Raw genomic sequence first — 27,714 nt, forward strand, 5'->3', positions numbered from 1 at the left:
ATCTGTATTCTAGAGTCTCTTTAAAGCTAAGGTTCTTTGTATATTGTTAGAGCAATCTTACGCAATCTTACTTAGAAACAGTCTCCCCATACTCAGGGCTTTTTATATCAAGGTGTATTTAGCACTGCAGCATGAACTTCAGTGAAAATTAGTAAATCCACTTTTAGAAACTTGCATAAAAATGAAAAGTATGCTAGAGTTTAGCCATAAATGGAGTTTTTGTGAAAATTAACCTTGCAGTCCTCCGAGCGCTTAACTGAGTCTAAAGTAGGGCTTAACACTTGTTTTTAGCCCACTGTGCATGCTAAAACTGGAATATTCCAAAGCAGTTTACAGAACTTTTGTATTTTCTACAAAACTAAACAGTGGTTTATTACTTGCTTTCTAGTTAGCAATGGCTTATTTTATTCAGAACGGCTTGAGCAACTCATTTTGACCCCATAAATTCCTAATACTGGGAAAGCAGTGTTGAATTTAACAGGGAAACTGGGTGACGATTACTGAGCTGCATACATCAATCTCATCTATATTGAGATCTTGTTTCCTCTGAAAACATTTAAGTAACTTCGAATGAACACAGCTACGAACAAGCCAACAAGATGATCATTCAGTTACTATGTTGGTGCATGCATTCTTTGGCATCAGCAATCTGGACCAAATGTACCATACCAAGGTCTATCTTTCATTGAGAAGGAAAGCTTTTGTTCTAATACTACCAACTGTAAGCTAGGAATTGCTGTGGCAAGCTTTAGACCGTATATGAATACTAATACACTAAACATTCAAAATACAAGTGACAGGATTTGAGAGGCAAAGTGTGTATTTTGTCTTACATGTTTTAAATGCAAAGGTTTCTGCTCTTGAACTAAACTCATACAGACGCTTTGTTCTGAATTTTAGATACTGCATCTTCTAGAACCACATCCTTCTTAAATTCTGTCTGCATGTTCTCAACCGTGAGAACAATGCTTGCAAGGACAGCAATACAGGATTTTACGTGCCTTATCTACATTTTCTGCTATTGAGAAAAGGGGTTTTACAATTTAGATATGGAATAGTACAGAAGGAATACACATGCTTAATAATTCCTCTGTAAACATTAAATGTGCAAAGGCATACAACTCTGCCAGCTCAGATGTGCAATAATGTAAAAGGCCTTATTGCTGGAAAAAAAGACCAGCAATAGCAGAGACCAGGCAAAAGCAAGAACCAGACAGACAATATAGCCAAAGTGTCAGAAAATGTTGCGTTTAAGTATGATCATCTCAATTTGATTACTTGGAACTATACATAGAAGTCACTTGCAGATAAGGCTCAGTCAATCTGACAGTTATGTTCAACTGAGTTTTACATTAGCCCATAAAATGTGGCTCTTAGTCAGGAAACATTTTAAGTATGTCTTTGGATGGTAGAATACTGTGTTTAATACTTCTTAAAAGTATTTTCACTTAAAGGAAGCACTTTTCCAGAATGATGTTGGACGAAATATAAAGTACAAGATCTCACAACAAAATAGCACAACATAGTTTCTCTGTTGTGTAGTAGCCAGTCCAATATTTCTTTTCAGCATACTCCATTCCTTCTCCTAGTAGCCTTGTCCCCCAGCCCCCATACCAACACCAGCATTGGTCATTATATATTTAGCCCACACTGGGCTGCTTTTTTATTCCTTTTCTTGCTTCTGCAAACTTTAGGGTTCCCCCAAACATGTTTTATTTCTCAATAGTTGTTTTCACTATGCAATCACAACTTAGTACCTCCAATTATTATTAGTGTAAGAGCGTATCAAATTATAATGTACTTTATGCTACTGTAGAACATTGTTACTACTGAACAAAATCTACATTAAAGTGTCATGGAAGAATTATGTTTGATGTTTTAACTGCATATGAAATGTTAAAATGTTATCAGACTAGGAATATTTTTGTATAAAAGTTTATTATATCAGTTATAAAAAATATGACACAGTGTTACTGTCTTAACATTAGTCTTGATTTCCTAACCAGACTGAATTCTAAGAACAACTTTAACTGTAATTTTATATATTTTTAAAAGCATTACAATAGGCTGCAGTAGTATTTATTTAACCCAAACAGGTTTTAATAAAACCAGCAAAACCAACTATTTTGTGATGACAATAGAAATATCTTATTTCTTGAAGTTTCTGTGGTTGACCACTTCTTCATTAGTTACCTGCAGCCTGGCACCTTCCTGCCAAAGAAAAAGAAAGTATCTGAAGAAGTTTTTTCATGTATGCCTCATTGTTATCACCTACAGGAACATTTCAGTAAATGGCTATGAACCAGATGAGGCAGATGCAGGCTTTTAAAATGTGCAGATTGTATCAAGCAATAGAAATGGTAAGACAAATATTAGACCACCCCACCCATTGAAAATGTGTGATTGATTCTTTCATTATATCTATCCAAATCAAACACCATGCTACTCTAATGTAAAAGCTGATACTGTACACATTAACAAAGTTTCAGAGAAAACGCACGAACATCCTAGCCCAACAGAGTTAAGCTGAGTCAAATTCCACCTCTGATGTTTTACAACCCCTTGTACACAACCTTTTGTTAAAAAAATGAGTACCACAATGCTGTAAGGGAAATGGTTCCTATGTCTGACGTTCTTATTTTCAAATAAGTTTAAGAATACAGTTTAGGAATTAGCCATAGCAATAGGATTTCAGCTGCACTTAATGTCTAACAACTGCTGTATTTCTACAAACACCATTTAAGTGTTTAGGATTTCAAGAAAATGAAGAATGAAGGATAAAAACATTAAATTGTATCATGTAAGTGAGCTGCAACATACCATTTTAACTAACCATAGCAGGGATGAAACCCTTGCAAAGCATTAATGGACACTTGGCTGGTTCATTTGCTCAGCAGGTCTATTGGTTGTCCATGGTGCATAAAGCTAGATTCCAGCAGGGGAAAAGATAGGTTAAGTAGCTGAAGTTAAAATAAATGAAAATATATAGCAAACCAAATAACACAAAAGAAACAAAACAAACAATCAAAAAACCACCCACCCACAAAAACAAACAAAAACAATTCTTAAATTTCCAATAAACAATTGTTAACTTGGTTCATTGCTATGTTAAACTAGATAATATAACCACTATACTGAAACAGTACACTGTCATATAGTATTAGTTTCTTGTTTTTGGAATATTAAGAAAGGAAAAGTAAATAAGATCTTACCTAAAGAAGTTTAACTGAAGCTTAGAACTATTTTGCTCTACACCCTCAGCTTTCGTTGGCATCCTTAAAACTACTGCAGTTAAAGCTTTGCAGAAGTACAGCACAGCTTTTTAAGACTGGCTGAACTTAGTGCCGTTCTCAAGACTTCTCTTGCACTAGACCTGTGTCCCTGGAAGAGTACCTCGCTGGGGATATTTCCTTTCCTTGCCATTGAAGAAGCAGCATCTAAAAGATCTAAAAAGGTGTTTCTCCTTGCAGAGATATCCCTTAAGTTATCTAGGTATTTTAAACCTGGTGATTTACAGAAAACATTATCTGACCAGCATTTTACATGTACAACAAACGACTTTATAGTATTTGTGGGACCTTCTACTACCCACTCCTTGCCTTAATTTACAATGTATTTAAAATAAATCTATAATTACACAACATTTCCTTTAGAATTATTTTATTAAATCATAAATGTACAACAGCTTCTTAACTCTACACACGCACTTAAATTTTTAAAAGGAAAACGTTATGTCTTATTACACCATGATCCTGGCTAATAGCTTTTCGAAACTTTGAGAAAATTCTTTAAAAAAGGTTTCACATGTCACCTGAAACTTACAAATTTAACATTATCAAAGGAATGCTTCTACACTCTTACAAAGACCACTAAAAAGAAACAACAATTAAAAAGCTAAGAAACTGTCTCAAAGGCATTTTTACAATCCTTCCTCCACAGTAAGGTATGTTATTAAATAATCCAATCCATTCACAAAATGGCTCTCTGCATCTGCTCTGGTGTCTTCTGCCATATCACTGCATATTTATGCATGTCTGAGATAAGTGTTTCCTTAACAATGTTATTTCGAAAACCTGAAGCTGTTCTGTTACCTCTGGGCTCATCCTCTCCTATTTATACAGTGAAGCCTGTTTCAACAGAAGTAAAGAGTAAAAAAATAGGTTATGAAGTTATCCATCTACCCAGTTTTTTTTTTAAAGGAAAGATAATATGATCCTAAAAAGCTTTTACCCCTGCTGCTAAAGCCAAGAAACACTGCAATTTTAGCATTTAAAAAAGTACACTCACCCATGAAAAGCTTACAGAAGTTCAATAACGACTCCTCCCTCCATATCCCCCACTTCCTCCACTTCCTCCAGGACCATAATTTCCTGTATGGGGGGGGGGGAGAGAAAGCAAGCATGAAATTAACATGAATCATCAACTCTTATCAGGTGAATAAGCATCTTATATACAGTTTAAATCTTCACTCCCTCTATCCAAACTGAGAAGAGCTGCCCAATTGCTGCATAGTGGAATGTGTTAAAATGATGAGAGTTTGCAATTTTACAGCTTTGGGAGCACATGCTTTTAAAATAATACAACCTAGTCTGAATTTGCATCCATGCAAACCCCACTTCGCAACATTCTATCACAATATAAGCCTCTTCAGGAGTTCTACTTAGTATGTTGCTAGAAGACTCCAGCCCAGGCCCTCTAGATTTCTTTTGTCACCCTGTAGGGCAACTGTCTGAAGGGAAACATCTCCTGTATTGGTGCATGTGCTCCAATTTAAGAATCCTGAAAAAGAACACCCCTCTTCAGACTATCACCCTCCATACATACAAGGAAACAAATGTGACAATGGAGTAGGTAAGGACCAGAACATTCCTCAGTTCATGTGTTTCAATAAGGAAAGTAGAATGCCTGAAGAAAGCTGTGAACTAAACAAGAGCAGTCATCAGAAAAGGTCTGTGTTCATCAGAACGTGCATGATTCTTACCGCCACCAGGAACAGCCTACCTCACTTATAACTAACTTATGTATAAACCTTTTCATGTCCAGTCCCTCACTGTTCAAAAGTTAAAACACTGCATTTAGGTACAATTGCAGTGGGAGAAAAACCCTTCTACCACTTGTCAGTTCAAGCTTTGACTAACAGGATTATTGGGGCTGTGGGCAAATCTAGGTTTGTGGGAAGGGGAAAATTTGTCTTTTAAGGAGGGAGGGGAGACTGAAAATTTAAGTCAGAAGAGAAAGACAATGAAGTAGTCTCAGACAGAAGCTGCAACAGAGAAGGAAAATTATTTCCTATCATTTTCTAACATATTGGCTTAAAACCCTAGATTAGAAAAGCAGGTGCATCACATGACTTTCTCTACACGTGCCAGTAAATTTAACAATACACATATAGGCATGACATAGATGGCTGTTAATTCAGTTCAACAAGTTACCTCCACCATATGGTCCCCCCATATTCCTGCTTCCACCAAAATTTCCACTCTTCATTGGACCATAATTTGAGGGCTGCTGGTTGTAGTTTCCAAAGTCATTGTAATTTCCACCTCCATAATTGCCTGAATAAAAAGAATATATTAATAACCATCAGAACATTAACTTTGGCTATGAAAAGGCATATTTCAAATCCCATCATGCATATCTAAACCAAAGGAAACTTTTTGCAAAGAGGGACACATTCATTAATGCATTACATTCAGTACTAGGTGTCAGTGTGGCCAAAACAACACTCTCCCAAACTTCCTTTTCTATCCCTCTTTCCCAGTCATTTGCTCTCCATTTCCTCAGGGATGCAAAATTACTGGGTAAACTAATCATCCACTCTCCTGCATCACCAGCTTACTTTGGTTTCATGTTGTGTACTGCAAAAGGGATACCTTTTTTTAATTCATAGGATGGCAAAGATGTGATGTGGCAATACAGGAAGAGTGATCTTCCCTTATGACATCACTCACCCTGCCCCCCTACTAAGTCTGTTTTCCCTACTTCTCAGTTGCTTCCAGCAGATCATGTGGCTGAGAGAAGACTTTCCCTGGAGGTTTTCAACCCTGATGCAACCTCTCAGCTGATCTATGGGAAACAACTGAAAATTGAAGAAAACATAACTGCCAAATGGGAGACATCAACAAGATGAACAGAGAGATCTAGCAGGCCACACTCAAGTCTGCAAACCAGAGCTTCCCCACCATGATCTAAGCCAACTGATTTCACATTTCACACATTACATTTCCCTTATAAAAAAGTTAATTTTTCTGCATAAAAATATGCCTGAATAGGGAAAGTCATGATTTAAACTGCTAAATGACAAATGTAATGCATGATGTATACTGAATAAGATATTCTGTGTGATACCCACAAGGAGTATAACCATTTTCTGATAAAAGCTTTTTATTTTTGCCATAGCAATTATGAAAGTCCTTACAAAGATATTCTTTAAATCCCATGATTATCTAGTACTTAACTACTTGGAAAATTATTTTCTTCCCATTTAAAAGGTGCCCAGACCAACAGTAGTAAAAAATTATTTTGTACATGATTACCTCCTCCATAATTGTCATAGCCACCTCCATAGCCCCCACCCTGGTTGCCATAACCAGGTCCTCCACCACCATAGCCTCCTCTTCCTCCTCCATAACCAGGACTGCCTCCAAAATTACCACCTATTGTGAAGCAAGATTCAGTAAGTAATATGTTGCTCACTGTTTACTTTGGCCATAAACAAGAGAACTTTTAGAATTGCTGGAGTGCACTGGACATTAGTATTTCTATATGGAACAGACCCTTCATGCCACATCACAGTCATCCCTGCATTTGAAACCAGCATACCATGTAATATGGGACATGCTGTTGCCCAACACAAGAAAGCATGTAGTCAACTGCACTGATCTGCAGATGACTTCCATCTTGCAGTTCTTACTACTCTGTGCTATCATAAACCTGCTTTTATTAGCCGTCTTTTAAATGCACCCTGTATTTGTTTTTAGCTGTCTAAATAGTTTAACATTTAATCAATTGTGGAAAAACACTCAAAGAGCTTCAGCTAAGTAGTATGATAGTAATTTATAGAAAGAGAATGAAATCTTATACTGCAAGTCACTTGTTTCAATGACAGCATTCACATCATCTCTCATGTATACTTTCACTGGGAGAGATTATTTGGTTCCAAATGAAAATTGTATCCAAATTACTAGTACATCATGTTATCTATGGTGGATTTGGGACTTTATTAGCTAACTCATTTTGAATATTCTAAAACAACATACAAAAACTGTGATAACATGGACAGAAATCTTCTAGTATCTGTATTTGTATAACTGTATTAACAGAATTGCGTTCAAGAAAGTTGTTTTGTTTCCATTATTAGTCAGAAACAAGCATACTATTTTTTTTTAATAGAAGAATTCAAGAAACTAACCTCCTGGTCCTCCTCCATATCCATTGTATCCATCACCAAACCCACGACCACCACCATAGCCATCTGTTGAACAGAAATGTTCTATTAACTTTATATATAAACAGAAATCTGAACAGATGACAGATGTACCTTTGGTCTGAGCCAAAACAGATCCTCTTATATTCTTTAGCCAAGCAAACAATAATCAAGAGTTTTAAAGTATTCCTTTAGGTTCATATTTTAAGAATGTTAACAATAGAGGACATTACACCATGTACAAGTATGGTCCAGCATTGTACATGGCAAAGGGTTGTTATATCCCATAATACCACCTACCAATTTTTAGATATGCACATCAGAATGATGTCATAGTTACATCAAAGAGTTGGATTTATTTAAAATTTGAAAGACCAGTGATCAACAGACTTACCAGATCCACCTCTGAAGTTACTTCCTGGTCCTGGACCAAAGTTTCCACCACCTCCACGCGAGTCTCCAAAGCCAAAGTTACCTGATGGTATTTCATATAATAAATATAAGTTATCTACAAATTATGTTACGAGTATTTAACTTGCACATTTAATGATACTCAGAATATACCTCCTCGTCCACTCCTTGAGCTCTGAACCTCTTGCATTTCTTGCCGGGATAAAGCTTTTCTAACTTCTGCATTATGACCATTAATTGTATGATATTTCTGCACTGTAAAAAACAACAGCACACACAGAAGATAACAAATTTAAGACAAACTGTACAACATTGTGAAACTTCCAGAACATGCTCACTTAGCACTATCAAACAACTTAGCTATCATATGGCCCCTAGACAGCATCTTAAGGGTCACAGGATACTTTAGATTCCTAGACCCATGATCAGAAAAGACCTCCAACATCAGAGCTGGGGAGCAGCCCTTGGATCTCAACCCCCTCACAACTGATGCATGACAAACAAACCAACAAAAACCAACCCCCCCACCCGCTGCAACAGCTACTTCTCCAAAGGCAACCTGCAAGAAGTGGTATATAAGGCCTAGTCTCCACTCCTGAGCTAGAGCTCCTGTACCTCAAGCTAGATGTCCCAAATTGGCTGCCTTGCAGTGTGGAAGAAGCACAGACATAAAGACTGGTTCTGTGTTCCTCCTGCCCTGCATACTGGTAATCATCTGTATTTGGAGGCTTACAGGCATCCCTGTCAGAAAGTACATCTTTACTTGCTGGAACAGTGATGAACAGGACCGGGCCACAATCATGTATGTTAAATATTTAATAGTAAACAGAGCTTTACTTACACACAATTTTATCCACAGGATCATGGTCATCAAAAGTTACAAATCCAAAACCTCTCTTTTTACCAGATTGCCTGTCTGTTATTATTTCAATTGTGTCAATTTTTCCATATTCTGAGAAGTAGTCTCTAAGGTGATGTTCTTCAGTATCTTCTTTAATTCCACCAACAAAGAGCTTTTTCACAGTAACATGAGCCCCAGGTTTTCCAGATTCCTTGGGGGAAAAGGTTTGCCATTAAAACTGCTAATCATTCTAAAAAGCCTGAATTTCCACTTGGTTTTGCTAAAAGCAAAACAGTATTAAAAGCAACCATCTTCACTATAGCTACAGTTCATGTCTTAACTTTTAAAATAGTATTAGGACACACAGATCTCCAAAAGTTATTTGTGGCGGTTTAAGAAACTTTTGAGGGATTTTTTTTTGTGGGGGGGATGAGTTTGGCATATATTGGATAGCTTTAAGTTCTCATGAGGTTGGGGATGGGATTGCCCTGTGGCTCACAAATTAGGAAGTCTCTAGTTAAATGGTCTCAGGAAAGCCACTTTCTTTCAGGCCCCCAACCTGCAAGGCTGGAAATAATAAAGCTGACTTTTCTCACAGGATCACAATATGCTATATTATGGAGCATCCTTGAGTGCTACATAAAAAGCATTCATATTATATATTGTTAAAATGATAGGTTATAGCCGTAACAAAAAACAAGTAGCAGCATTTTTTTGGATAGACCAAAGTTTTAATCTTCTACCTATTCCCTCCCACTGAAATTAATGGAATAGAATTAATCCATGCCAGCTCATACTTATTTCTGCCCAAGTCTGGGAGAAAAGAGAAGGATCCAGAGCTGGAGGTCCTTCTTCAACACATACTTCTTTCCATCCTCTAAGGGAGAGTTCTAACTAATTTTGTGGCCTCTGAGATACTGTCCCAGAGAATGTAGGATTACAGCTTTAGTTTTTTAGGTATTGTGCTGAATGAACTCTCAAGTGCACTAAGTTTAACATCCTATGTGCTTACATTTTAACAGGTATCACTCACTGGCAATGACTTCTCCAAGCACCAAGCAATAAAGTTCTCAAAATACTGCTATAAACTTATCTTACATATTAGTTGCTTTAAAAGGCAAAAAAAACAAGGAAAAACAAGAGGAATGTCCCATAAGGTAGCATCTTCTGGGTTCAAAACAAAACTTACCTCTCTGGCTACAGCTCTTTTAGGCTCAACTACTCTTCCATCAATTGAATGAGGTCTGGCAGCCATTGCTGCATCAACTTCAGCCATGGAAGAGAATGTTACAAAACCAAATCCTCGTGAGCGTTTACTTGCAGGGTCTCTCATTACCTAGAAAATGCAGAAATGTGCATTTCAACTGTGGACATTTCTAAATTATCACACATTTATTGCCCTAGTTTTTTAAGATTTATACCCTGCCTTTCTATCACAAATAACAAAAATAACACGACTCAAAATGGAAAATCTTCAGTAAAACCACATTATCCTCAGAATCAATCACATTTTACTAGTATACAAACGCAAAAATTGGAGCCAATACTTTTCATTCCCCAGTCACTGCTTACTGACAAAACTGAAACAAAAAAATCCAATCTATCTGTAATCACGAGGAACAACTGCAAGCCGCTGCCTTTCCCATTCAGAAGTTGCAGCTTTACATTTTCTCTCAACTCTCTGCTACGCCTTTTATTTTTCAGCCATTCTTTCTTCAGCAAGGTCCCTGCACATTTCTTCTTTACTAAAACAACCAAGCATTTTCATTTACAAATTAAAATATAATCTAAAAATCATACTTTAAATTCTAGTACTAAGGGTAAACCATTGCAAATACACATTTACATACTTGATCAAAGTCATCTGAGAACTGAAACCTGAGCAAATAATAAAGCAGGGAATGGGCTCAAGGAAGTACCAACTGGAAAAAAGCTACAGCCAAAGTTCATACTGTAAATGCACAGCCATCAGGTACCTCAGACACACTACTACTTTACCAGTAAGAAAACAGACCCCTATTTAAGCTTTGGCTCAAATGTCCCCATCTCTCTCCAATATGACCACAGGGATGTCTGGAAGCATTCATTACTGTTTTTTATGATTTCACAGCTTGTTGCTTCAACTAAATGCCACAAGCTATGATCAATCAGAAGTGTTAGCATTAACCATAGAAACTACCTTATTTTCATGAAGCCCTAGTAAAGAGTTTGGAGGTATGGATATGGTATTTAACACTGGAGTCCCCAACATGGTACATACAGGTTCCAACAAGTTTATTAGAATACTTGCTACAGCCTCAACCTTCTTCACTGCCAGGTATAGCTTCTAAGCAATGCTGTCTGCTCAGGTCTTCCTACTGATCTGATCAGTCAGTAGATTCAGTTGAAGAATACAGGAGGAAACAAGTCTAATTGGTCTCTCTTTGCTGGTTATGTCTAATTATAGTTGTTCTATCCCTGCTAGAAGCGTCCAATTAGAACAATCCTCTGCGAGAATCATTAAAACTCTTCTCTAATTGGATACTAAAAGCAGGTAGACTCTAAGGGGAGAACAAGCCAGCATCTATGCCTTCGTGCAAGGAGAAAAGGGAATTCATGGGAAATGGAGAGCAAGAAAAAAAGCATGGATAAGTGGGGCTGGGAGGGGGAGAAGAAAACTGGTTAAGTAGGGGGGTTGTGGAAGAGGGAAAAAAGGAAGATGTAGGAGAAGAGGGAAATGGGGAAGCCTGAGAGGGCTGGGGAATTAAAGAGGTAGAGGGGCTGTAGCAGTAAATAAAAACAGGTAAGAGCATGTTTAAGTTGTTAAACTGGAGACGCAAGTATATGTATACATACAAATACGTAAACATATGTATATATGGTATACATACATATATACTTATGTATATATAGTGATATTGGAAGAGAAAAAGTATATACTGGTGCTATATTAACTTCAGAGGTATTTATTTTAAGGTGACTTGAAAAGGTTAAGTTGCTTTACTTCTTTAAGACAGGTATCTGTTAAAACATAAAATTATGGATTTATAGGAAAAGCTTTTGTTTGAGTGAGAATATCCCATCCCTGCTTGTTTTCACGAAGTTGTCTCTAAGCATCACTACCTTGCCACCTTTGAAATGGACATTTAGTTGCACTAGTAAAAATGTTCATTGTTCAGAACATTATACAAGTCATTTTATTGAGATGCCTGTGGCCCATTAGAAAGAGGTAGCACACATGCCCAGGGTTTGTGTTTGTTAACAATAAACCATAGCTTAGCATAAACAGGAAGCAGTTCAGTGACAAAAATGAGCTAACATGCAACACTGCTTATGACATGGCATACTGAAAAAAGAGATATTGTACCAGGCTGTCACCAATCAGCACTGTGAATAAAGTAAGATTTTTTTTTTTACACACCAACTGTCCATTTAGTATTGACTATATGGACTAGCAGCGCTTCAAACAGGGGTCTTTCACAGTCCAAATTGGAAATGCCCAGGATTAAACCTGCAATTTTCTGTATGTAAATTTTATGTTGCACCTCTTCATTACATCCCTTCCCCCATTTCTTATACATTCAGCACATTTAACACCAACTAAAAGTATAGAATATACGTATTTCCAGCTGAATCCTAACTTTAAAGTTTGGTAGGTCTGCATAAAAAACTGTCAACACACTGAAGACTTGGTACTCAGTACAAACAATCAGTGTGCCTAAACCATTTCAAGCATATTTAAAAGCAGGAACAAATAAAGGCACACAACTCACCACACAATCTGTTAACTTTCCCCATTGCTCATAGTAGTTTCTTAAACTTTCTTCTGTTGTTTCAAAGCTTAAGCCACCAATGAACAGTTTACGGAACTGCTCCTTTTCCCTCTAATTCAAAGAAAAAGACAGCAATATAGCATACATCTTACAAATACTTTATAATGTTAGATGAAATTGAAATGCAGAATCCCCAACAATATAGTTGAGACAAGAAGGTGTTCTCTATCTTGGCTGAACACTTTACTGTTGATTTCACAGAAAAACATGAGTGTTTGGAAGAACTCATTTGTGGAAGAATCCATTTAGAGTTGAATATTTGGACTGCAGAAGCCCAAATATTATTCTAAATTGAAAAATAGTATGATTAATCTGTTTTCCCACAAATAAAGTTGAGAACTGAGAAACTTATCTCAAATTATCTGAAATGCTTTGAAACATTGTATGTTGAAGGCCATCACCTAATATATGCCTGTAGTGGACACCTGGCACCAAATTTGTCATCTTAGTGGCACCACGTTAAGACAACCCTCTTTGCAGAGGCCAACAAATACCTACCTGGTCATTCAGCGGTCTTATACAATTAGCAAAGTGTTTTTTTCACTTGGTTACGCCTTTTTAACTGCTTTTTAACATTAATGTTATTTTAATTCTTACTGTTTTATCTATTGTATTTTTTTACTTTTTAAAAGTAAACTTTTTGCATACTTTAATTACACTTGCATAACATTTCTAAAAGTTAACATAAATCTTAAGATATGGATGGAACTGAGTAACTGCTTAAGTGTTCCGATTTCTAAAACAAGTTAGCAAGGCACAGTGGCGCCATTTCCAAAGAGAACTTTCCAACAGTACCCAAGAAAAACTGATCTGCCCACTCTAAATGGTGTTGGACGTCGAGAAGTTAAGAGGAGGGAAGGGTACAGACTATTCGAGAAGCTAATTTCTACGCCTTGCTCGACGCTGAAATGGTTAAACTGCTTTTCAGTGCCTGGCTTGTTCCCCGCCCATCTAATGAAGATGGCTCCGCCATGTGACGGCTTCAGAACCCGAGGCCCTCAGCGGGCTATGAAAGAAAATGGCGCCGGCTTAACACCGCGAGGGGGGTTTTTCCCAGAAGGCCAAAATAGACTACCTTAGTCCCCTCTTCCGCGCAGGCTCGCTTCCCCTGCCCTCCTCTCGGTACTGCTAGATTTGGCAGAAGAGCAAGCGTAGCTGGAGCTCTCAACGCAGGCTTCATAACCTCGTATACATTCTCGCTCGCATTTCTGCCGTGCCTGCTTAAGTCTGTCCTCGTTAGACACGAAGCAGAAAAGCCGCTGACCTCCCTCATTATCCCTAGAACTACGTGAAGATCCTCAGCTCGCTGGAACTACTTAGCCACCTGCTCCCCCTCTCCCAACTGCCGTTGGCCCTTCCAGAACCTTCCTCCCCACTAAGGACTTCAGTAGAAGGCACTTTACTCCCGCCGACTGCGCCACCAAGTGTTTCCAACTAACGGATTCTGCGTCACCGCAAGAATCTACGCTATTGGCGTACTGTGCCGCATTTGGTGCTCTCATCACCAACGCACTGCAATTCCAGAACACGGGGATTTTCCACCATTAGCGTACTAAAAGCCACATGTTTTGCGTAAGGCATTTTGAGAATACGATCCCGTCTTTCTAGTAATGGCGGCGTTCACTCTCACGTATATGAAAATTCACACATCGTTCCCTTCGCTCCAAAATCGGTTTCAGGATTATTTTTAACTACGTGAAACCATAAAATGATCACAATCCACTGGGGTAAAATGTATGAATTGAGGACCATCCACTTACTCGCTATCTTTAAGCCATTTGCTTTAATAACCCTTTTTCGTGTGCTAACAGGGGCTACTTCAGGAGAAGGATCGTTTTGTTGTTGATTTTTAAACGAAAATACCGTATTTGTTAGGTGCACTTATTCCGAAAGCAGCCGAAATACGCATCGTCATCCCAAGGGGCGCTTTCGGCCGTTTCCGGACCAAGCCGCCTACTTTCGGATATGGCCGGAAGGCCGCCGAAGTGCCCTCGTCCCTGTCCGGACTCCGTTCGACAATTTCCGGAAAAGCCGAAGACTCCATGAGCCTATCTCTGCCTGCTCTCCGGAAATTGCCGAAGCAGCACGAAGAAATAGAATCGCGCCAAAAGGGGAGGTAAATAACCGAGAACCCATTCCCTTTTCTTCAGAATAAGTTTCTTCTCCGCTGGACCGACGGCAGAATTACTGTAGAAAAACGTCTCTCCTTCTAGGAGTTTGTTGGTGAAGTCCAGCGAGAAGGAGGGGGAGTAAGAAAATAATCCTACCCCTAATGTTTTTCGTACTTCGCAGATAATATTCGTTGACAAATTACCTGAAGATGCAAGGGCGAAAAGAACGCGCCGAAACCCGCCATTAATCACTTCACGGCTTCTTGTCCCGAGCCCCTTCAAACGGGTTCGCTATCGCCTTCCAAAGCCGCTGGAGACCGACTTCAGCCCTCCCTTCCCCCTCCCTCATCCCGCGCCCGCCATCTTCCCTCCATCCTGTCTTTGGGAAGGCTCGTCCGCCCACCTACCCCGCTTGGAAACCCAAGGAGGACACAATGGCTGCAAAAAGGTCGGCCATTACTGAGCCACGCTGTCTGTTACCTCACTCACCCAGTCGCTCTCCCGGTCTCCGCGAGGCATTTCGACCAGTAAGAAATAAAAGAAGTGGGGAAGCGAACAGGTTTTTTGGGGAAGGGGCTGCGGCTGTGGTGGCCGAAAAGACGCTCTGGCTCTACCCGGTCCGGCAGGTCCTCAGCACAGGCGCGGCCACGGCGGTGGAGGCAGCAGAAGTGTGTGAAGCGGCTAACGACCGTGGCGGCGGCGGCGGCGCAGTGAAGGGCGGGAACGAAAGAGGGAGGCGTCTGCTGTGCGCAGCGGCGCGGCGAAGCCCTGCCCAGCCCCCTCGCGGCTCCCGCCCTGGCTGCGGCTGCTGCGCCTGCCTCCCGCCCCCTTTTCCTTCCCCGCCGCCTCTCCCCGCCCCCTCAGATGTCGCTGCTGCCGTTTCACTGCGCGCCTGGAGCCCGGAGACTGACTACAGGGGAGCGGAGCGGCTGGGCACCATTGAAGTCCGTATCTTTCTCTCTTCTCTTCTTCCCCTCCTTCAGCTCCCTTCTAACTCGTTTGTAAGAACAGCGGGGTGTGGTGAGGGAGGTTTGTGTCCCGTTTTGAGAATAAGGCTTACATTTTATGTAACTCCAAGAAATGTCCAGGCGTGGCCTCTTTACTCCCCTCCTCCATTTTTTTTTTTCCTCTCGGTGCTGTTGCCGCCGCCGCCGCTTCTTGGCTCATCCAGGGACTTAAAAAAAAAAAGGCCACAGGGCGACCTTCCCCGACTAGGCCTCTCTCCCCCGCCCCTTTGCTGTCCGCTTGTCGTCGGAGAGAAGGGCAATGATCACGCATACCGTGAGACCGGCAGCACAATTCTCTGAACGTTTATACTTCTGAAGGTTAAATGTCGCTGAATTCAGTGGGGCTTGCCACCTAGTTAATATGCAGCCTTGGACCACTTCTGCCATCCCTCTCCCAAGGAAAAGCACCTGGCAGCAAGTGGAGGAGGAAGAGGCTCAGGCCTCGGACAAAGCAAGAGACTTGGAGGCGTGGACATTTTTTGAAAAATAATCCGTTGAAGCTTTAGCACGTTGGATGGGTGGCGTTGTGCTTGCAGTTGGGGGCAAAACGTAGGGTGTCTAGTGGAGCTGATCGAAGTGGGGTGGCGGTGGTGGGAGTCTTAAGTGATTTGGCGTTTCGTGCTGCAACTGGTCCTGCCTTGTATACTTTTGGTTATGGGAGGCCCCTCAGGGGTCGCTTTGCATCCCCACCCGCCCTGCCGTTGCTCATGCACCTCGTGCTTAAGGCTCAACTTAATCTTGGAACCTTTGCAACAGGCCTTTGTTACTCGCATTCCATTTCTTCTAAATGGAAGCACGATGCGCGGGCTTGCATGGCCTAAAAGACGGTATGTGATGTATCTCCTGGAAGAAGATACTGCTGAGTCAAGGAGGGTTTGGGAGCTTGGTTTTTCCTGCCTTGCTGAACCTAACGGCTGGTGTTCTAGAAAGGTTTAAAAAAAAGCCGCTGTGAATTAGAGCTGTTTAGGAGTTAGAGAAGGCTTTTGGTCAGCTAAGCTCTGTATATCTCATGCTTATAAATTGTTGAACTGACTTACAATTTACAACTTTATTTAGTTAGTACATTATTATCCCGCCTTTTTTTGCTTCTCACAAGGAACCCAAGGCGGTTTACACTATCCTCTTTAAGGTGCTTAGGTCACTACAGGTTACTCAACTGTAGTCCTGGACCCTCTTGAATAGTTATAACCATGGTTGATGTAAGAGAATGTAAATGGATCCATAATACTATCGCTTGTTATTGAAAGTTTTATTTCATTGCACCCTGTGGACTTAGGGTTTTGCAAAATAGGCTTTTCTTACAAACTGTTATGTTCTAGATTAGAATTTGTAACATGACTAGTGAAAAAGCATGACATGTAGGTAACTGTAACTCCAACTAATTCTAACAAAATGGATGTATAACTTCAAACACTGTTAATATACTTGATACATATTTTAAGTCACGTGGATAGAAAAAGGACCATACTTGTATTGAGATGCCTTTCTCTGAGTAATGCAACATTCCTTTTGTCGTGCATTTTTCTAGTAAAAGCTCAGCAAGTCTTCAATAAAAATGGCCACCAATAAATCTACATTGGTAAGTTTATAACCACCAAAATATATAAGGATTTTACCACCATATTTCTTCAGATTTATTGTTGGCATCTCTATGTAAAAAGATACATCCACATCTCCCCTCCCCAGCATTATTCTACCAAAATACCAGATGCTGAAAGTAAGGCTACTAGAAAGAAAGCAAACTCAGTCTTTACTAGGTTTGCCATTTTCAGCTAAATTTTTATAGTGATGTACTTAATTCTTGAAGCCTGCTCTCTGTATGTGATGCATTTCTTCACCTCCTTGTGGGAAAGGTAATAACTCAGGTTTTACTGAGGGAATAGTCTGAGTAGAAAGTAAGCTGCCATTGTCATTTAAGAAAACATGTGACAAACTGAGCATGTAGCAGCAGTAAACAGACCAATGCTGGTTCCAGTTATAAGAACATGATTATATTATTTCACCTGCATATCTTACACATAATGGAATGCTTACAGATGATAATATAAGTATAATGCTGCCCATGAGTCCAAGCAAGCAAATATATACTAAAACAACTGAAACAAGTAAAAGTTGAAGAACTTGGTTTAAATAGGTTTGTGTTTCCCAAGCACTTGAGTCACAGTTGTTTTTTCAGGATGGTTTGTGGAGACATACTTTACCCTAACACTCAAAGATGTATATCACACAGGAGTGGCTTGTTGTGTTGTCTGAACCCAGAAAGGTCAACAAAACATGTGGCTGGGTTCAGACAACACAACAAGTTGAAATTGGCTTATAAGCTTCCATGGCTAAGTGTGTTGCATGAAACTAGTCTCTGACTAGGTTCACATTTTCAGTATGTGGGTGACGGAAGCCATGGTGGCTTCTTTTCTCCACCTCCACTACTGGCTATGCACTGTCTGATTTACTTAATTACTATCAGGGTGTGTGGCTTCTCATGTTGTCTGAATATGGTAGAGTGCATGGCATGGGGGCAGCTTTGAAAACAACCCCTCTGTACCCCTCATGGGGTCCAGGTGACAAGAAACTCCACAAGGCATATTGCCTTCAAGGATTTTGCATGCTTGTCCATTCTGTTGCACAGTATCATTATTGCTGCAGTTGACTACCATGGCTACCCTTCTGCAACATGGACCTTTTACAACTACCAGATAGTCCAGTTAATAGTGTGCTTAACCATGACCTCTGTCCGGTTGGTCAGGGATGAGATAGTGTAGTCAGGGCAGAGATAAAATAGCTCAGAAATTTCTGTGTTTATCAGCTATAGCGTGGGTATCATCATGAACCACATTCCACAATGTTGCTTGCTGCTTTTGCCTGGTATGGGTGACATTAGTTCACTCTTCTCTTGAGTATAGAATTATGGAAGTGGGAGGATAAATTTCCTTCTGTTGCATTAGCTTTAGAAGCTCAACACTGTTAAATGGAAGTTCCCTGCCCATCTCTGTAACTCCACTCTGAAACTGGTAATTTGGACAACAGAGGTATTCCAGGATACTCATCCACCATCCAATGTATAAGGAAGCTCAGCCTTTTACCCCTCTGGAGTTGGAAGAAAAACTAAGACATTTTTGGATAGTGGATAACAGGGGCACTTATTGAGCCTCTGCTGTCTTGTACCCTACTGTTTCCTCCCAGCTTCAGTTTTGAAGCCTGAAAGAAGGCAGAGCAGGGTCCTTGCAGTTGGGAGTGTGCTTCCAAAGCCCTTTAATGTCCAGCACAGTTACAGAAATCTTTCCACCTAACTTAGGAACTGGATGACAGGAGCAGGAGATCATCAGTGACCTCATAGACAGTGCGCAGGCAACTCAAGTGTGTTCCCCTACATTTGGTGGGCCTTACTTCCAGATAATTCTCTGGAAGTAAGCGCTATTGAATACAAGTGGACTTTTCTAGGATATGGATAGGATTGCACTGAGGAAGAAAATATGAAGGGAAAAGGATTGCATGGAAGCTGAGGGATGGGGTTCTCAGTCCATTTGGCTTGGTGGCAAGTCTGGCCAAAATTTGTAGACATAGATTTATTTTTATTGAATCCAGTGCAACTTCACTACTTCCTTTGTGATAATGTTGCTTTCAATATATCATATTGATAGCTAGGGATGCCCAGTGCTGCATGAGTTCCTTCCTGTTTCACCAGGCATAGAATGGTAGATGCATGGTAGTTTTTAAATGTGTGCTGCAGTCCCTCCATTAGGATAGTGGTTTGTTTAGTCACACAGTTTGAGAACTATTGAAACACGCAGTAACAAATGCCTTTTATGTGAGAGGGAAACAATTTTCCAATTCAGATGGCAATGTATATTTTTGAGAAGATAGAAGCACTAAGTTGCTATAATCTTTGGGTCACTTCATATTTTTTTTACACAACATCTGTAGGAAAGTATTGTTTTATTGGTAAGTGTAAATCTTACTACATCAAATGAATGAAAATACATAGGGAACATTGTATTTTGTAAATGAAAGACATTTTAATTCACATCTGAGGTTTTAATTCAAGATGCCGAGGGAAAAGAGTTCTTTGTATCAGTGCATGGTCTTTAAGGAAAGGAATATGAATTCTACATCCTGCACACATTGCAAATACTATGAGACTGGATTTGCACAATCACCACAACCAACAGTGTACTGATAGCCATTTTGAATATTCAGTCTCTCCACTGCCTGTCGGGGACTGAATATTAAAAATGGCTTCCAACACACACTGCAACACACCCCCATAGCTTAAATAAGCCACTATAGGCCATGATGATTGTGCAAACCACCTGTGTGTTTGTCTGAAGTAGTGGTGTATGCCCCCAGTACACATGCAGGATTTTATATGAATGACAACTGTATATCATCTGTAGGCAAATACAGTTTTGCTCTATAGGAGTAGCAAATATGAAGGATGAGGAAAGAAATTGAGAGGCATAATTGGCACTGTATCAGGCATATTATGTAAGTCATTTTATTTATTTTGTATTCTGTTCCAAGGTTTAGGATAAATTAAAGTGTGTTTTTAAAGAATGGTTTCCTCAATTTCCTATTTTTAGAGAAGAGACAACTTAGAGACATTCTCTTGAACTTCTAGAGATCCTTCAACATAATTGTATTCACCTTCTGTTGTTAGAAATATGAAGGTCTAAGAAAATTCTGAAAACAATGGTTAAGGATTCCTTCTAATTTGGGAGAATAGGACACCTATGAACTGTTTACATTTGGAATGAGTAAAATGCTTTTAAGACAACATTTTACTCAATGTGTGGTATAAAGATTTTTATGCAGGACAGCCTGCACAGTATTAGAGCGATATAGACTGTAAACAGATACAGCACTCAAATCCAGGATGCATTTCTATACCTGGGGTGTTGCCATTGTTTATGAGGGGAATCTAGAGAGCCTTTGTAGCTCATGAATGTCTGTTTTCCCCTTGTTCCTCCCCCAGAAAAGATGGACTTCAAAATTTCTGAAAGTCTTGAATCCTAATTCATAGTTTGCTTGCATTTTGCATGGTTGGGAACACACACATCTAAACATAAAGGAGCCTGACACATGGCACAGGCTAGTTGTTCATAACAAAACAACTGAAAGTCTTGCTCATCTTGCACAACTTGGGGCTTTTGGCTCCCAGACATTTCTTCTCTCAGTCTAGTTTCCCACAAGATTATAGACTTGTGATGATTTTCCTCATGTTTGCTACTTTGAATCAAGGAATGCATCCAGAATTGTGTCCACAACTCTACATTTGATTCTAACAGAACTGCAGCACTTCTAACATGAGACTAATATACTGGTTTCAAGCCACTGCATAGGGGAATTGTGGAAAAATAACATCCTATTGTACTGAACTGTGCCTTATTGAGGTTGGAATGCTTTGAGGATGATGTGGATGTAATAACTTGCTATCTAAATAATGCTTGGCTGATAAGTACTTTTCTATCAAGTTTAATTTAAAACTGTTGGTGTTACTTTAAATCTTCTGTTCTTGACTTGATGCAACTGAGGGCCTCAGTGGAGAAGTTTCAACCTAACTAAATTGAGAAGAGCTCTGTGGTCTTCAATGAAAGCTGAAATGATGCATGGATATGAATGTAGGATAAATGTTTTGAAAATAGCATCAGAAAAATTTCCAAGCTGCTATTTATTGTTGTTGATTATTGCTATTAATAGTGCCTATAAAGCCTCAAATGTGTATGTGAGTTTTATCTTTTGTGTGCCTTCCCACACAAAAGGGCTCTCATTTCTTTAAAACTAGTTCTGGGTCAACATACTGAACCAGAATATGAAACCTTTCTTGTGGGTCAAAATAAAAGCATGATACCAGTATGGCTGTTGAGGTGTTGTTGTTGTTGTTTTTAAATGATTTTGTTTTGTAGCATAAAATGGGGAAGAAACAGAATGGCAAAGGCAAAAAAGTGGAAGAAGCAGAACCTGAAGAATTCGTTGTAGAAAAAGTTCTGGACCGGCGTGTAGTTAATGGCAAGGTTGAGTACTTCCTGAAATGGAAGGGATTTACTGAGTAAGGAACTTCAAAACTCCTTTTTCCCAAATGTTTCTGTACCAGTGTTTCACTGAGGATGTAGTCCAGAATTCCACACAGCCATAGTATGGGCATAGAAAGAAGAGTACACCTGGAAATATTTTGAAATATTTACTGTAGCCAAAAATAATAGTTATACAGTTTTGCCCCACCAATCTATCTGTGCAGTTGGCTACAATATAGGAATTGAAAACGCCTCTATTTGTGTGCCCATGTGCATTGCTCTTCAGACCATGTTGTGTTGTGCATACTGATTCTCCAATATTGAATGCAGATTTGAATTAGGAATTAAAAATTGGTTGGCATAATCAAGACCAACTTTATTAATAGTACTTATTAGTCACTTTCCAGAAGGTGCTTTAAATACTAACACTGAATATAGACTACTTTTTCTGGCAGAGTTATTTGAAAAATGAGGTTGATAATGTTTGCTACTTGGTCATTGTGTATAACAATACAATGTATAATACTGCCCATATTGCTGAAGACAGAAAGCAAACACTGTCAGGTTATTTAAAAATAAAAATCCACTTTAACAGGTGCAGATTTATTCTGTCTCATCTGTGTTCATATACACATACTTCAATTCTTAAGTCTTTTCTCATTCTTATTTGTACTTCAGTAGATGTCCACTATTGAGCTTTTATGTACTAGTTCCTATACCAGTTACAAAACTCAAGTGATCTGTAGTGTTGTTTATATATTTGCTGTTTGTGAATTTATTTTAAGAAAAGTTAAATACTTACGTCTACCTTATTAGACTAGGTAGAAGTTAAACTACCTTATTAGATTTTTTTTACAGCTCAAGTAAACCATATCAGTTTTTAAAGCTTTAGGACTTTAATCTTAAGTCTGTGTAACATGGGTTTGAACTATTCCTTACTAAAGTTAGAGTTAACTATTATTACCTTGCAATGAAATGAAATAGAGAAAATAGGACTTGGATGATAATAGTGTTGTCCTAGTAACTGACTGCAGTTGAACTCTATTTTATTAATATTTTATGATGGCTTGTTGACATTTACACTTGGTTCTTCTAATTTAGATATCTCACTGTTTTATATGTATATATATAAATTTCGTTCCAGTGCTGATAACACATGGGAGCCTGAAGAGAATTTGGATTGCCCAGAGTTAATAGAAGCTTTTCTGAACTCTCAGAAAGCTGGTAAAGAAAAGACAGATGGGACTAAAAGAAAATCTCTTTCAGACAGTGAATCTGATGACAGCAAATCAAAGAAAAAACGAGATTCCGTAAGTTAATTAATGACTTCCTCTTGAAATGCATCAGTGAGGTGTATTCAGGGAGAGTCAGCATCAGTAGTCTCCTTTTTTCAGTGGACATGATTACTGGATTACCTTGGGTCAAACACTTTTGCTCAGAACCTCACCTGTCTTACAGGTTGCAGCCAACCTTCCCTCTTTTTAATCTGCCAGTGGTGGTTCCTTTCTCATCTAGCCAAGCCTACAAGTCTTGTAAGACAAGATTCTTTTTTAAAAAGCTTGTAAAGTTTACATTTTGAGCAGCAACAATCTGAACCAATCAGATGCTGACTTTTCAGGTAGGGGCATGACTAGGGAGGGCACTGGAGCAACATATGGACCTCTGTTCTTTTGCAAGGCTCAGCCATTTGGCTTCCATACCATTTCCTCTTGCCAGCAAGTCCAACTGAGGGAAGTAGAAGCTGCTGCTGCAGTCCACCCTGACAACAGCCTCAGTTATGCCAAGGGTATGGGATAGATGGATCTTAGCCTCTGTGCCCTTGGCAGCCACCCACCTCTCCCAACTACAGTAAATACCTCGGTTCACGAACGCTTCTGTTCGCAAACAACTTGGTTCGCGAAAAGAAAGTTCGGCAAAATTTTGCTTCCGTTCACGAACTCCACCTTGGGTGACAAACATGACTGTGGCCATCTTCCCTGCCTGAACACGAATGCAGCCATCTTCCCTGCTCTGACAAGTGGTCGTGGCTTCCTCTAGTTGAGATCGCGGTCGCAGACAGGCCTGTGCACACTTGCTGTGAAGCTTTTTTTGTGTGCTTTTTAGCTGAAGGAGATCTCCCTGATGCCCTTATGGAGGGGGACTCTCCCTCCAAACAATAACCTTCCCACCCACCTTCCTGTCCTCCATATCAGAAGTCACTTCAAGCAAGGTTAGTGTTCTTTCTCTTCATACTGTACTGTACTTTGTTTCATATTTTTGTGGTTAAAAAAATACATATGGTTCAGAATGGATTAACCTTATTACATTGAACCTTATGGGGAAATTTGATTCTGTTTGTGACCAATTTGGTTTGTGACCAGAATCGTGGAACAAATTGAGCTTGTGAACCGAGGTACCACTGTACTAAGGCTAGGCCTAATAATGTTCAAGGATCATGATTGTCATCCTGAGTATCTTGGATGAAAGACTGTGAGGTGAATTTTCAGCAATAATTATAAAAATGTGATTCTTGTTATATATTTAACCAAACAGATTGATAAGCCCAGGGGATTTGCGAGAGGTCTTGACCCGGAGCGAATAATTGGAGCCACAGACAGTAGCGGGGAACTTATGTTTCTTATGAAATGGTAAGTAGTGAAATGGAAATGTCAGTGCAGAATGCCTCCTAGTTTTACTTGATAGAGAACGATCTGCTAAATGCAGAACAATGTGGTATAAAGTTGTTGTTGGTGGCTTTGGTGTTTTCTTTCTAAGCATAGATAATAGCAATATTTGCTACATTAAGGAGTTTAGAAAGTATCAGGGCAATCTTCAGTTGCACTTGTCAGTACCTAACTTATTAATATATAAATAAGATAACTAACATGAAATCTAAACTTGAAAGGACGCTAACTGTGTGGCCTTATCATATCTATCAAAGTTAAAGTACTACAGTGGTGCCTCGTAGTTCAAACGACACTATAACTTCAAACGACCCAGAGTTACTAGAACATTAAAGTTGATATTAAAATCGCTGTGAAGTACAAATGATGCTTCTACATTCAAACTGCACACAGTAAAAAAAAATGTGGGCACTGTGTAAACATCATCTGTTGTGTGCCCAAGTCATCTCTTGCTTGTGGGTTTTCAGTGTGTGCATTTTTGTGCGTTTTCAGTGGTTTTTTGTTTGTTTGTTTGTTTTTTTGCTTTTTATCCTACATATAAAACCCCTACATATTGTGCATGGCATCCAGGAAGAGTGTGGAAGCAATGAAGCCTAAGAGGAAGGTTGTAGTATCAACGATTGAGGTGAAAAAGGAACTTAACACAAAGCATGAAAGTGGTATGCATGTGGTGGATCCAGCAGCCATCTTTAAGATGCTGAAGTCAATGGTGTGCACCATTCTTAAGAATAAGGAAGCAGTAAAAGCTGCAAATGTAGCTAAGGGTGCGACAACATTTACCTCCAGGAGATTGCATGTTACTGAGGAGATGGGAAAAACTCCCCTTTATGTGGATAAATGAGAAACAATTGGTTGGTGATATCATTTCTAAGAGAATTATTTGTGAGAAAGCCAAGTAGCTGTATAATGACCTTAAGAAACACACACCTGGAACCAGTGCTGAATATGAGGAGTTTAAAAGAAGTAGGGGATGGTTTGATAAATTTAGGAAAAGAACTGGTATCACATAGTGTTGTGATGCATGGGGAGGCTGCTAGTGCTAATGTGAGGGAAGCTAAAAAGTTAGTGAAAATCTTTAAGCAGTATGTTGGTAGTGAGGGATTTGTGCCTCAGAAGTGTTCAACTGTGATTAGACAGGCCTCTTCTGGAAGAGAATGCCTAGAAGGACCTACATTACAAAAGAAGAGAACGCTATACCAGGACATAAGCCTATGAATTGGTGGGGGAATCCAGCTTCATCAAGGTGGTGTTCTTGCCCCCAATATCACCCCTTATCCAACCCATGGATCAGCAACTCATCTCGAATTTCAAGAAACTGTGCACCAAGGCTATGTTTCAGAGGTGCTATGAGGTGACCAATGAGACTGAACTGATCCTCAGACTTCTGGAGGGATCATTACAATATCCTGCATTGTGCTTAAGGATTATCGATAAAGCATGAAGGAAGTTTATCTCAGGACAATGCACTTTCTCTCTTTCTCTCTCTCCATATCCTGCCTTTTTCCTACAAAGGGCTCAAGGCAGCTTACATCATTCTCCTCCTCCATCTTATTCCCACAACAACAACCCTGTGAGGTAGGTTGGGCTGAGAGAGAGTGACTGGCCCAAAGTCACCCAGTTGGCTCCATGGTGGAGCAGGGACTAGAACCCAGATGGTCTGAGTCCCAGTCCCATGCTCTTAACCACTACACCACACTGGCTCTCTTAATTCACTTTCCATTATTTCTAATGAGGAAAATTGATTCAAACTTTGAATGATTTGGAGTTCAGACAGCATCCTGAAATGAATTAAGTTTGAAGTACGAGGCACCAATGTATTCTTAGTATTTAGCATTAATGTATCTGTATACGTGATAACTCAAGCTGTTTTGCTACTAAAGTGTATTTTCCCCCGAAGAGCTCAGTTATTAATATACTTGCATTTCTGTTTTTTTGTCCCACTGTGCTTAGTGATATTTCACTGACATTAGAAATGCAGTATTAACAGCTGTATTCAAAAATCTTCTCTCTCAGAAATGTTATACTGATGGTGGCATCATATGACTAATGTATAGCAATTGCTATAGGTGAAAGTAAGATCCAGAGGGCTAGAATTATCTTCATGCTTCCTTCATACTCCAGAATATTTAGATGACCAATTTTGGCTATTTAAATGTTTTCCCTTTTCATGAGTAGGGGAGACTGAGGCATTGCCAGGATTCCTCAAAGGGTGGAGATGTCTTGCTCCTCCCATCTCTTAGAATGCTCCCCCCCCCATGCCAGCTTTGAAGATAGCAGTCTTTTGTGCCCAGCCAATGTGGAAAAACTGTGGGAACAGTAGGGGCACCTCCAAGGTTGGAGTTTCAGGTCTGACTTACACACACCACCTGCAGACAATTTCAGAAAGACTGTGGCCTAACAAGCCTTGAATGGCTTGAGTAGGAATTTGCCTTTTCTGATAAGTGTAAGCAATAAACTCATATACTAATGCCTGGTACCAAAATCTTCACTGCTTTAAATGGAGCTAAGTGCTAAATAAGCATGCACCAGATCATACCATATCTGCCACTGTTTCTGAAAGGTGTAGTAATTAAAATTCCATGCTCATGGAATCCTGATTTTATGTTTCAGGGAATACTTTTCAATATATTAATTAGCATTCTTTCTTAAAACAGGAAGGATTCTGATGAAGCAGACCTAGTGCTGGCCAAAGAAGCTAATGTAAAATGCCCTCAAATTGTAATTGCTTTTTACGAAGAAAGACTAACTTGGCACTCATGCCCAGAAGATGAAGCGCAATAATTGTTTGAGTTTTTCCCCTCCCCTGTTTTTATATATGTATAATTTTGACTTACCAGAAATGTTGAAAGCGTCTAAGGTCTAATGGGACAAGTTTGGTTATTTTTGAAGTAATGTGTTTTGCATAAACAGAAAAGATTAAAGGGTTTGTGCTATTTGCTTTGTTTATTACAGGAGAGCATTTGATACTGCCTCCTGCATATTAGGTAAAGGTGTTTTATAAAACTTGATAGTTAATAGTGACTCTTAATGGCAGTTTGTTCAGACTCACATGTGTTTTTGTACCCCTCTATACAACAGATGTGCATGCATTTTTCCCCAATTTTGTCCTTAAATCTGTATGGACATCCTTTTTAGTATTTGTGGCTACTTGGTTCTAAGGGGACCAGGTAAAAACTTTGTAGTAAGTTGAAGGTGCAAGACTGTATATTATTTACTTTATTGTAAATACTGGTGAACAGTTATCAATAAAATAGTTTTATATTCTTGTTCCTTCTTTGCCAAACAGTGAGAAGCTAAAAGTCTTAAGAGGATTATTTTTCATATTGATCATATCCTCTAATGCTAGTACATAATGTCCAAGCAAAGTTTCCCCCTGAATAATTGTTGTATGAAGTCCCTACAATTAATCCGTCTGCTTTTCCTGGGCTATTTCCC

General features: G+C 39.4%; 2 protein-coding genes across 10 annotated transcripts; one reads left to right on the top strand and one right to left on the bottom strand.

Annotated features, from left to right (window-relative positions):
• Positions 1 to 1,919: 1,919 nt before the first annotated feature.
• HNRNPA2B1 (heterogeneous nuclear ribonucleoprotein A2/B1) lies at positions 1,920 to 15,316 on the bottom strand. 8 transcript variants are annotated; one of them, XM_044450715.1, is made up of 13 exons: positions 13,566 to 13,975; positions 12,431 to 12,541; positions 9,868 to 10,014; positions 8,679 to 8,889; positions 7,991 to 8,092; positions 7,821 to 7,901; positions 7,412 to 7,474; positions 6,537 to 6,656; positions 5,433 to 5,555; positions 4,288 to 4,370; positions 4,092 to 4,127; positions 2,821 to 2,925; positions 1,920 to 2,211 (listed from the first exon to the last, which is right to left on the bottom strand). In XM_044450715.1, exons 1-10 carry the CDS (start codon positions 13,761 to 13,763, stop codon positions 4,309 to 4,311), a joined length of 1,218 nt encoding a protein of 405 aa, XP_044306650.1. In that variant the 5' UTR covers positions 13,764 to 13,975; the 3' UTR covers positions 1,920 to 2,211; positions 2,821 to 2,925; positions 4,092 to 4,127; positions 4,288 to 4,308. The 8 variants fall into 8 exon arrangements, with proteins under 8 accessions (XP_044306650.1, XP_044306649.1, XP_044306653.1 ...); XM_044450714.1 differs by having other exon boundaries at positions 3,213 to 4,127; positions 13,566 to 13,973; XM_044450718.1 differs by lacking the exon at positions 13,566 to 13,975 and adding an exon at positions 15,082 to 15,316 and having other exon boundaries at positions 2,821 to 4,127.
• A 133-nt stretch (positions 15,317 to 15,449) lies between these two features.
• CBX3 (chromobox 3) lies at positions 15,450 to 27,545 on the top strand. 2 transcript variants are annotated; one of them, XM_044450725.1, is made up of 6 exons: positions 15,450 to 15,545; positions 17,137 to 17,187; positions 21,509 to 21,651; positions 22,761 to 22,926; positions 24,149 to 24,243; positions 26,934 to 27,545. In XM_044450725.1, the coding sequence occupies exons 2-6, from the start codon at positions 17,164 to 17,166 to the stop codon at positions 27,058 to 27,060; spliced, it is 555 nt and encodes a 184-aa protein (XP_044306660.1). In that variant the 5' UTR covers positions 15,450 to 15,545; positions 17,137 to 17,163; the 3' UTR covers positions 27,061 to 27,545. The 2 variants fall into 2 exon arrangements, with proteins under 2 accessions (XP_044306660.1, XP_044306661.1); XM_044450726.1 differs by lacking the exon at positions 15,450 to 15,545 and adding an exon at positions 15,557 to 15,602.
• Positions 27,546 to 27,714: the final 169 nt, after the last annotated feature.

This window comes from Varanus komodoensis, unplaced genomic scaffold (assembly GCF_004798865.1).
Source record: "Varanus komodoensis strain SLA01 unplaced genomic scaffold, ASM479886v1 scaffold68, whole genome shotgun sequence".
In the NCBI taxonomy this organism is placed as follows: Eukaryota; Metazoa; Chordata; class Lepidosauria; order Squamata; family Varanidae; genus Varanus; species Varanus komodoensis.